At 33.4% G+C, this 12,276-nt stretch overlaps 1 protein-coding gene across 6 annotated transcripts in view; it reads left to right on the top strand.

Moving 5' to 3' along the window:
• Positions 1-12,276, top strand: part of pigeon — a 44,481-nt gene that overhangs the window by 22,340 nt on the left and 9,865 nt on the right. For all 6 annotated transcript variants that reach the window (XR_001574764.2, XR_010335634.1, XR_010335633.1 and 3 more), the window contains exons 4-9: positions 459-623; positions 673-832; positions 894-1,207; positions 1,255-1,573; positions 11,211-11,446; positions 11,499-11,713. Coding sequence is in view for 3 of the 6 variants with exons in the window: in XM_008200794.3 (XP_008199016.1) it covers positions 459-623; positions 673-832; positions 894-1,207; positions 1,255-1,573; positions 11,211-11,446; positions 11,499-11,713 (1,409 nt within the window). In the remaining 3 variants the exon portion in view is untranslated. The remainder of the gene's footprint in view (positions 1-458; positions 624-672; positions 833-893; positions 1,208-1,254; positions 1,574-11,210; positions 11,447-11,498; positions 11,714-12,276) is intronic.

Here is a 12,276-nt window from a genome sequence, read left to right on the forward strand (position 1 = left end):
CAAGATTCTTGGCTAGTTTAATAACTAGCCCCTATTTTAGTTGAAACTGCGTTTTCTACTAAAATAGCCGACGGTTTGGCTAGTTTTCAAACTAGCCATGTTTACCCAACCTCGCCTTTTTGTGGGCAATTGCCACAATAAAATACTATTATTATTATTATTATTATTATCATCATTATAATTTTTATTATTAATATTATTATTTAAAGGTCAATAATGGGCATTTTCAACTCGCTGGGACGCCCTGTTTAAAAGTATCGAACTGCATTTATATCTTTTTAAAATCAGATAAAAATAAGCTTTTCGAAAATGTCATAGCCAACTATGATTTCTATTTATAAATACAACTATTACAACTACATAAGAATGGGTAATCGTAAAAAGTGTTTGTATAATGTCTTTGTTTCGGACATCCAAAATGTACCACCTTATACACTGTTCAAAAACTTGCTTTTTAGCTCAACATCCCGCTGAATTTACCCCACCTATCGACTGTCTCGGGCAATTGTGGCATTTACGAAGACGATTCTGTCCCTTTACGCATTCACGATTGTTCCCTTGATTTAATTGTTTTGACCAATTCAAACGGTTACGTTTGCGTGTGCCACCACTACTTATATCAAGTAGGAAAAAAATGTATTTACCCCAAAATTTCTATAACCTGGTTTATAGCCAATACAGCCCACAACTGAACTCAAAGATGACGATACGAGTTTAGTCCATTTTGCTTATTCTGTTACTGTGTTACACCAAAGCTGTGTCATACATTGTGTAGTTCCTGGACTTCCCTGGAGTAAAGCGAAAACAATACGCCCTCTATTTAAATACCACGGTACTAAAAAGTCGGTGCTTCTCCCAAGACGTGATTATTCATCATTTGCTTTGTTTTATAGGTGATCATATGCTGGTTTTTATACCAGAAGTGTGTACACATTTATTGGATATTGGAGCAATGCATGAGCCCTGTTGTCATGTGATAACAAAACCATTATTAACCAACTTAGAAACGCACAGACTTTGTCTTACATCACTTGTGACCGTAGGGAGCGATTATGTGATTAATTTAGCGACTTTAGATTTAATTGACATGACAATGCCAACAAATTTGCTTGTGCAAACGTTTAAAAATAATCCTCACCTCGGAAATAAATTGTCAATAATACATTATCTTATTTTGCATCGAAGTGAAATGGAGATCGTTTCGGAGGTATTTAATAATTTTACTCAATTGAGTTTGAGGAGAACGTTTTTCAGTTAATTGCATGGCAGGCTGAGAAGCCTTTGAGTTTGGGTTTGCCACAATTCTTGAGGGAATTTTTGATAGGAAGTTCGTACGCTTCAGTACAGAGGAACTTGCCGTCTGATGCCAGCCACTTAGTGAATTTATTACCAATAACTACCCAACATATGGGTAATGAATTCGAAGTAAGGATTAATGATAAGATGATATGTTTATCACAAGACGTCCTTTGGAATGCTTCTATGATGTTGCTTTCGCCACAGCAACGCATAGTTCCGTACAGAAGTGACATTTGGGTAAAACTTTGGGAACAACTCGCAAAAATTTCAAAAGGTAGGTGTAAATTAAATGCACACTATGGTGGTAAGGAAATTTTACTGATCGAAGACAATTGTCTGAAATCAGTACTTAATCCTTAACGTTCATGGCGTTTTTTGCACGATCCTTACCTACATTTTTTTAAGATGTATTAAATAATGTCAAAATAATTGTCAAGACAACAGGTTATGTTTACCGGTTGCTATGTCCAAGGCGTCGACAAAATTACTTACCGACGCCTTGGACGTAGCAATTATAGTAAACACTACGTATGTATACTGTGTTGGAAACATGTTCGCATATTTTGAGCTGCATATTTCAGGAAACAGTTGCATATTTAGCATATTTTTTGATAAAACAACTGTTTTATTAAGATTTTATGTAAATAATGGGCATTTTATTAATGGGAATTGGAAAAATGAATTTTAAAAACTTGTCTTTTATTTTAATATGATGTGTCGTGGACAGTGATTTAAAGCAAGAGACAGTGCGCGGTGGTGCCAAGAGTTCTTAAGATTTTGTATACATAGGTTAAGGCACTACCGTATAACATTGTAAAATATTTGTTTGGAAATGTCTTTTGCATATATTAGTAAAATTTGGTGTACATACAGGCTGACCCAGGGGTGCGTAATCGGTCTATAACTTTTTTGCTATTGAAAACATTGCGATTTTATTATCCGATAGATTAACTTAAAGTCCATAAACTAAAAATATTTATATTTTACACAGGATGTTGTTTCACAGGGTGATCAACCAAAGTTATGTTTTTTTTTAATGGAACACCCTATATATTTTTGCATAATTAGATTCTACGTAAAAAAATAATGGTACTTTACCATTAACTATTACAGGCCTATCTTTTTTTTGTTTCTTTTTGTGCTAAAAACAAACCACTTTTAAAAAATCACTGTGAAGCCGCCAATGAGTATTTTCCGACAAATTTTCGACAGAAAAACTTAGAATATCTTGTAGTTTTAGCAAATAGATTTTTCGTTATAACGCACAGATAATGTACAGGATGTGCGAAAACGCAAAAAGTTGAATAACTCATTTTTTTCAAATTGAACACTCTGTATTTGCTTATACCTATCAATAGAAATTTTGATACGCTTTCTAATGATGTGCGGTTTGTAAAACAAATTTAAAAGATTTTTCAAGATTTTCAAAAAAAAAGTATTTTATTACAAAAAAAATCAGTTAAATTTTTGTTTTACAAGAATTACTTTTCTTGGTACAATTGAGAATTAAAATAACACAATGTTTATAACAATATTAATATTCATCATAATTCCTATAGAAGAACAATTAACAATAACAAAAATGAACATTATTATTAAAAAATACTAAATAATAATAAAATAATAAGTAATAAAAATATTAATATTAAAAAATTTAAAGTAGATGTTCAAATAAACCACCGTTTTCCTGGATACAAAACTACAATCGCCTTTCAAAAGACAATTTGACTCTTGCTAGGGCGTCTTGGCGGATGGACTGAAATGCTTCAGAAATTCTATTCCTTATATCTTCAGCCGTCGTTGGTTTAACGCTATAAACTTTGTCCTTTACATTTCCCCATAAAAAAAAAGTCCATTGGTGTTAAATCGGGCGAGCGAGGTGGCCAAGCAATAGGCCATCCTCTTCCTATACATCTATTTGGAAAAGCTTCATTCAAATACTGCCGAACAATTCTATGATAATGCACCGGAGCACCGTCTTGTTGCAGCCATAACTCCCTTCTTGTATTCAGAGCTACATTTTCTAATAGGACAGGGAGATTTTCCTGCAGAAATTGTAGGTACTGGGCACCAGTGAGAACACCATCAAAGAAAATGGACCTATTACATGTGTGCCAATAATTCCCCCCCAAACATTTAGCGACCATCGGTTCTGATGATCGATTGTCGTAACCCAGTGTGGGTTTTCAACTGAGTAGTAGTGCATATTATATGTATCTGTTCACACTTCCATTACTTTTAAATGTCGTTTCATCGGTAAACAGAATTTTGTTTATAAAATTTCTATTTTCGCCAATCAAATTAAGCATAATTTCAGAAAAATTTATCCTTTTTCGAAAATCTTCCCCATGTAGTTCTTGATGTAATTCTAAATGATATGGATGAAATTTATGTTTTAATATAATCCTGTTGATGCTGCTTTGTGAAATGTCAGTTTGCCTAGAAATTTCCCGCGTGCTTAAATTCGAGTTTTCTTCTAACATGAGCAGAACATTTAATTGAGTGTCCTGATCAATCCTCCCTCCAAGTATTTCTTTTCGTTTCGTACTTGGTGCTACCAGAGTTCTCAAATCGTTCCTTTAGCTTTTGAAAAGAAAGAACGGGTGGTGTTCTTGCATCAGGATATTTTTGACGATAGATTCTGCTAGCTAACAAAACATTTCGATCGGCTTCACCAATACAGTAAACCATGTTGATTAATTCTTGCTGAGTAAAATCCATTGTTGCATCAAGCAATTAATAACACTAGCGAGATAAATAACTGTCTCACTTTAAAAACATTGTGGCAGCAGCCTACTTGAAAAATTGATTTTTTTGTAATAAAATACATTTTTTTTGAAAATCTCGAGAAATCTTTTAAATTTGGTTTACAAACCGCACATCGTTAGAAAGCTTATCAAAATTGCTATTGATAGGTGTAAGCAAATACAGGCTGTTCCATTTGAAAAAAAAAGAGTTATTGGCACACCCTGTACATTATCTGTGCGTTATAACGAAAAGTTGACTATATGCTAAAACTACAAGATATTCTAAGTTTTTCTGTCGAAAATTTGTCGGAAAATAGTCATTGGCGGCTTCACAGTGACTTTTTAAATGTGGGTTGTTTTTAGCACAAAAAGTTGAATAATTCCGAAACAAAAAAAGATAGGCCTATAATAGTTTATACAAAGTACAAAATATAAATATTTTTAGTTTGTGGACTTTAAGTTGATCTGTCGGATAATAAAAACGGCATCGCAATATTTTCAATAGCAAAAAAAGTTATAGACCGATTACGCACCCCTGGGTCAGCCGTATATGCGCATATTTTGACCAAACTGACGTCCATATTTTCCGCCCTCTACTATTAACATAAACATTTTCGGAAAGCTTTTTTTTGTATTCTGAAAAATATATTGTTAGTTGTGTTTCACACAACCTTACGAGGCTTGTGTCTTTTGCCTAATGTACGCACGCACCCAATTATACAAAAGTACCAAAACACTAGATACAAAAAAATCACATTTCATTATTTAATTTTTGGAAATCCATGGCAGTAGTTGTCAAACTAGTCACTGTCGCATTACTAGTCATGAATTTCTATTTTTCACAAACAGTTATCATGTGTTTTATCAAGAGACCGAATGAATGTAACTCTAATCTATCTATTTTCATCACTAACTATCCAAAAACGTTAATTTTTTGAAGGAGTGAACAAACTAGAGAAGACTATAATTTTTTTAAATTTGTTATCGAATTGGTATAGGAATATGTATTCTTGGTGGCATTTGACAGGGGCAGGCCTCGTAAAATTATGTGAAACACCATATATTAATACAGTTTGATATTTGTATGCACTTTTGATAAAAAATATACAGCGGGGTCCACAACTTACTCTCCAGCGGATAGTGATAATAGCAATGGAGGCAAAAAAGTAAGTCTTTTATTTTTCGTTTCGTAAATACATGAAAAATAATTCAAGTCCACACTTTTATAGTCCGTTCTACCTATTTTTTTGTTCCTGTAGTCCTCTGGTACAAGGCTTTTCGTGATTGGCTACTTTTATTAAACGTTCTTATCTCCCAAACGCAGAAAGTTAGAACTTCTTTATAAAGGAACTTTTGCTTCAGAATTGCCTAAACTATATGCCCTTTTCCGCTGGGGAATGAGTTGTGGACCACGCTGTATGCGTAGAATTAACTGTCGTTCATTTAAAAATAAATGTTATGACAAAAACTGATGTTTGTTGGGTCATTGGGGTCGTGGGAAATATAGTGAACTTAGGGCCCTGCAAAAAATAGTGTATAAAACTCGCTGAAAAGTGTCTATCGTTTGCTTGTGAGCTTTCCGGCTGGCGCCTCGTGCGTCAAGATTCTCACTTGCACTCATTTTCCATTCCACTATCTCTATGTAAGATACTATTATTATGTCAGGAAAGTCGCGCACCTCATTGAAGGGGAGTAATTAGGTAGACCCACAGGGTGCCGAAAAAATGTTTAAAAAAATCCACATGCTCTGTTTTTACATCAGAACCTAAACAAATTATGAAAAAAGGTAACAAATTAAAAATTATGATTAAAGTCTTGGATACCATTAAAAGATTAGTCTTTTTCTAATTCTCACTCTATTCCATCAGGCGTCCCTCAGGGTTCATTGTTAGGCCCTTTTCTATTTTCACTATACATTAATGACGTTCATGACTATCTCAGTTGTAGTTATAGACTTTTTACGGATGATTTTAGTGATATCGATTTTTTTAATTGTGCTTCATCTAACTCATCCAAAAGAGAAATTAGAAAACTATTGAAAATGTAAATCGAGTTTTTTATTGAAACAGCCTTCTGATTTTTTTTTTATGGCGTTAATAAATCAAAACCAAAATCAAGGTGTTAAACACATTTAATTTCTGGTGTTTAAATTTTTATTGTTTGTAGTTAGCCCATTATCGTAATTTTGATTTATACATATTATTGAATGCAACGGAGCGGAGAACAGCTTTATTTATTGTAATGATATTTTAAACAATTTAAAGTACGGAACTAAAAAATTATAACAAATGCTCAAAGTTTGGACACACACCATTTGTAATGTTTCTGGAGTGATCGTAGCACTAGCGGCATGAATTCGGTTTATCAACTCCCCACGAGTTTTTCTAAAATTGCTTCTTCTGCAGCAGTGGTTTTCGTACTTCTGAGCAGACCAAGTTCCCTTGGTTAAAGATCCAAACGACCAGTTGATTGCATTCTTTGGTCCAGTGTATGAAAAGAGTTTTCGTCTGGATGCCTTCGATTGGGGTATCGTACCGCAGACTGACGAGCGGCTTCACTTGCATTTCCAGCGTATTCACAGTAAATACAAGTCACAATATTCATCGTAGGAAAACATTTTAATCCTTCACTGACACTTTTTGAAATTTTAATGACATTATAACCAATCACCATAACCATGGTTTCATATAAACAACAATGGTTTGTGCCAAGTGTTGCCAGATTTATCATTGTTGACTCAAAAATTTTGTTAACATTTCTAAAAGAATTTGGAAAGGTTTCTTCAGTTTTTATGTTACTAAGTCCTTTTATGCAATATCATTATGACCACAAATGAATTTGGATCCGAAATAGTAGTGCAAACACCTTCATTTTTGGCAAATCATTTTTACTCTTTGCTTCATCATATCTTCAACAATAAAACACTTAGATTTTTTTGACATTTTTTTTGTCAGTGTCACGGAGGTGCGCGACTTTCCGGACATCATGTATATCAAAATTGTGACTATCAACTTTTTTTTATTGACACCCTGTATATTTTTGGCACCATTTAATTAAACTTCTATTTCCAAATATATGTATCACACCCCATACTTCAGAGTAGCGTTATATTAATAATAATAATATTTAATCATTAAAAATGGCGTCATCTAAATAGTTATGTTCAAGAAAAACTTAGTTACCTATGAAAACAATTTCATTTCACTTTAAATAAGTGCCAAAAAATATTGCGACTTGTCAGTCAGTTAATATTTTATTAAAAAATGGCAAGTTATTCGAGTCAAGAAAAGTTAGACATGATTTTAATTTACGAGGAGTACCAAAAAACTAGCATGTTTGCTTAAATTAGTAAATAAAAGTTTATAATAATTGTTTTCGTTGTCGCAGGCTGTTTGTGGATTGCGCTCACAAATTTTAACCACTAATAGACCTTGTCAAAAGGAACAACTTTTCTCTCTCCAATTTTTGCCGAAAACATGTAATTTCTGAGTTAAAATTAAAAATAAGTTGAGACTGAAAACCCGTCTTCGCCTATGTCTAGATACGATATTTCCATTCATTCAAGCAAAAAAAACACTATGGGACGTAAACAGCGTAAAAACAAAAACTTATCAGTGTCAATGTTAGTGGGTCAGTAGTACCATTTTAAAAATTGCTCAAAATGTTGCCCTTCGGTCGCAATGCATGCTTGAACCTTTTAGGGTAGGAAAGCTTGCGGTCTTGCACACATCCCCTCGTGATTTCTAAATGATATGTTTGATGCTTGCATAACACAAACGATCAGCTCCTTGGCGGTAGTACTTGGAACACAATTTGAACACTAGATGTTTCACGTGTTGTTTCCATAAAACAATCACACAGATTTAAATCAGGAGAGCCTGCACCTGCTGGAGATGGCAAGAGTGTAACAGGCTTATTTCCACTACCCCGTACACTAGGACCAGATCACTCAATTTGGCGTTTGAATAATTGACCATAATGATTCAATTTCAAACTGACACGTGAATTAACTCGAAAGCGTAGTCGCAACTGACTAACCGAACGTGTAAACACCTGATAATTTTTTTTGGTGCAAAAAGTTATTTCTTTTTTGTGCATAAAAACGTTCACGGTCAACGTTTAGTGCAATTTATTTTCATAGATATTTTCCTGGCACCTAACAAGAGAGACACATTGAACGGCTCGTGAAAATCATGGGAGGAAAAATGGGGAATTTTTTTTTGGATACGGAATTTGTTTTGTCTTCAAATTGACTTCATAACGCATTCTTTTAGTGGTTAAAATTTGTGAGCGCAATCTACAAACACGCTGTATAACTTTTTTATCCAAAATTATCTATATTTTTTTTTCTAATTGTGTACTTGTTATTTTATTATGACATGTACATATATTATCTGTCAAATGGTGCAAAAAATTATACAGTGTACCAAAAAACAATCACCGTTTTAACAAATGTCACAATAAAACTAAAGGGATTATTCTATCCTATTAATTGTATCGTTTCATTTCTTTCAAAAATATTTGGTTTATATTATTTTTTACAAAAATAAAATAGTTCAACGGTGCAAATATCAAACCGAAACACCCGATGTAAACTAAAATTTGACAAAGCAAGAAAAGGAAATCCGAAATATGATAAGAAGAAGAAAGAAACAACAGGAACAATCTAAGAAATTTAACAAGGAAGGATAACTTGACAATGGAATAAGAGAACTTATTGGTGAGGATGGATGTACAATTAAAACTGAGAAAACTTGCTCGAAAATTGGAAATCTGGAATATAACGAAAGCGTGGTCGCAACTGACTAACCAAACGCGTAAACACTTGATAATTTTTATGGTGCACAAAGTTATCCCTTTTTGTGCATAAAAACGTTCAAGGTCAATGATCAATGCAATAAGGTTTCTATTGCTTTTTTACAAAAATAAAAAAGTTACAAGGATGCAAATACCAAACTGAATCACGCGATATGTGGATAAGTTATGAGGAGATGCCAAACAAGTCTGAAGAAACTACATGTCGGATGCAGAAACTTAAAACCCCTGTTTATGTCATAATGCGCATATGGAAGTTTTTGAAGTGTAAACAGAATTTGGCATCAAAATAAATACAGAAAAGACAAAAGGTCCATGATATTAGCAAATGGAAAACTTCAAACATTGAGATAAATGGAAAAGTGGTAGAACAAGTAAAAAAGTTCAATACAGGAAAACAAGAAAAAATTTGAAGAGAGAAGGTGTCCTAGACAATGTTAGGTTCTTAATGATTTACAAACATCTTTTATAGCCTATTCTGAATTTTCCCCTTAAGTGTGCAATGAGTGCGCAGATCTGAAGTTGTTTCTGCAAATCATGTGATACCATAAGCGTTTCATGGACTTTATGCTCTCAGATTATTTTGGTTATTTTTGGTTTAAACAGTTTAAGGTTAATTGATAGTATTAGCCGTTAGAAGTGTATTGTGACAAAGGTGAGCTGAAAATTTTGCAAGTGTCCTAAAATTAAAATACTATATTGACTATACACCACTGCTAGTTATTTCTAGCGGGGAAGAAAGCGCGCGCAGTTTCAAAAGGATCATAAAACTCATAAAAGGTCGTGCTTTCTCCACAAGTTTCTCCCTTCACGAACTAAACGTTACGCAAAAGGATAGAAAAATACTAGTTAGTCAGTTACTCATCAACTTATTATACAAGACAATAAAAAGTTTTACCAACTCCCACGTTGGTAAATTAACCTTACATTGTCAAAAAGGCAACAATAATGGAAAGTAAAACATACGAACAGATTGTATCTAAGGACAAAAAAGACGATTTTCCGCGCTAGCTTCCATGCTTGACAGTACACCCCTCTTTAAAACTACTATAAGTTCGCTAATACCGAATCCTCGATTTTTATGATGGTAGGGATGCTCAAGCTGCATTAGCACGGACTTAATTTCAGAAACATCAATTTTGCGAACCTCAGCTCTGCTTCGGATTACAAACTACCACTGAATAAAAAAAAGCACTTACCGCCACTTGGAGCTCAAATAACTACTATCTGTTATAGAAAAAAGTAATCATAAAATTACTGTTTAGTGAACAACTTTTAATAACATTTAAATTTTTTTCCTGTGCAAAATATTATAATCATCCCGATCATGTTTTTACTGTGCAAAAATTATGTTTATATAACTATAATATATCTAATTGTAATATAAAATTATGTAATACAGGGCTGACCTAGAGGTGCGTAATCGGTCTATAACTTTTTGTTATTTGGAATATTGCCATGCCGTTTTCATTATCCGATTAAAGTACACAAACTAAAAATATTTTTGTTGTATACAGGGTGTGTGTATACAGGATGGTGAACCAAAGTTATATTTTTTCGAATGGAATATCCTATATTTTTTGCAAAATTAGATTGCACACAAAAAATAATGTAGCTTTAAATAAACTATTATGGATCTATCTCTTTTCGTTTCGGAATTTTTCAACTTTTCGTCATAAAAAAGACCAATTTTTGAAAAATCACTGCGAAGTCGACCAAAAATATATTCCGATAAATTTGCAACAGAAAAACTCATAATATCCTGTAGTTTTATCAATGGTCGAGTTTTATTTGAATCACGCGGGTAATGTATATACCCTATACCATTAGAAAGCTTATGCAAAATGCTATTGATGCGTATACAAAATACATGCTCTTCTATTTGAAAACAATGAGTTATTCAACTTTTTGTGTTTTGACACACCCTGTACATTACCTGTGTGTTTCAAGTAAAAGTCGACTATTTGCTAAAACTGCAAGGTATTACGAGTTTTTCTGTTGCAAATTTCTCGGAAAATATTAATAGACGAGTTCGGAGTGAATTTTCAAAAACTGTTTTTTTTTACAACGAAAAGAGATAGACCTATAATAGTTTATTTAAAGTTACATTATTTTTTGGCGTAGGTTCTAATTATGCAAAACTATGTAGGGTAAAATATTTTTAGTTTTTGTCCTGTAAGTCGTATAATCGGATTATGAAAACGGCATGGCAATATTTTAAATAGCAAAAAAGTTATAAACCGATTACATACCCTGAATCATTCTGTTTAATTATAAATAAATACTAACCATTTATCATTTTCTACTGATTAAAATTGGAATGCTTAACTGACCGCTTCATTACTAAAGGAAAGCAACGATTTCGGCCTACTCAAGTCGTCGAAAAATTATTAGTGTCCCTCGTGTGCTACCAGCCAGAAGCGCTGTCAAGATCTAGCACTCCAATGTCTCCGACTGGCTCATCCGCAGTCCTAAACGACTTTCTTTCAATTGGAAATCAATGCGGCCGAAAATTGCTCGATGCGTTACCGTTTTATGAAATCGAAAGCTGTACAGCGAGTAAACAAGAACACATCATCTCAGTTGTAAGTATTGTGTATTTTCTTTTCGGCTTTCTTTTAGGGTTTTGTTTTGTAGAATTTGCGTGAACTCAGTATGCATTTATTGAAACAAAGCGCTGAAAACAAAATCAGCAAATTTCAGTGGCAATCACAAACTCCAATGCACGTGCATGCCGTTGCCACAAGATACATCACAGCTCAACTCGAACAGTCGCGATATTTGTGCCAAATTTTGTGCAAAGCCGCTACTTTTGACCCGCGACAGGAGCTGGAAAAAGGATTTGTTTACATGTAAGTCCGTTTTTCCCCATACAGTGTGATTCTTCTAAAGCCTACATTAGAAACATTTCAACCGCTAATGCAGGGACAGTTTTGAAATGCTGTAGAGTGTAGACAATTTTTGGGTGTCAAAAAAGCAGAAATTAGGTGCTGAAATCTGGTAATGTTTTGAAAAAAACTTAAAATTTTCTGTTGCACAAAAAAAACTATAAAGAAGTTAATCAATCGTTGAAACTAAATATTGTTCTGAATTTGTTGGTGTAAAATTAGTTCGTTTTTCTGTAAGAATTCATTTCCACCTAGAAAATGAAGGCAATGTATGTCTTAGTTTTTCACTAACAAATTTTTTACAACTACCTACTGGAGTACTTTTTACAAAAAAATTACATTATTTGATTCACAAGTTCAATATCTTCAACAAGTGACAGGCCTACTGTGTCTCACTTATTATTTTCAACAGGTTGTTCCGGAAATGAGCTACAATACAAACTTTTGTTTTAATGTAACAACGTAGACTTCCAACCGAAATAGTGAAGACTGACTAAAGTAATATATTATATGCAACAATGCAGCTT

Source organism: Tribolium castaneum, chromosome 10 (assembly GCF_031307605.1).
Source record: "Tribolium castaneum strain GA2 chromosome 10, icTriCast1.1, whole genome shotgun sequence".
Taxonomy (NCBI): Eukaryota; Metazoa; Arthropoda; class Insecta; order Coleoptera; family Tenebrionidae; genus Tribolium; species Tribolium castaneum.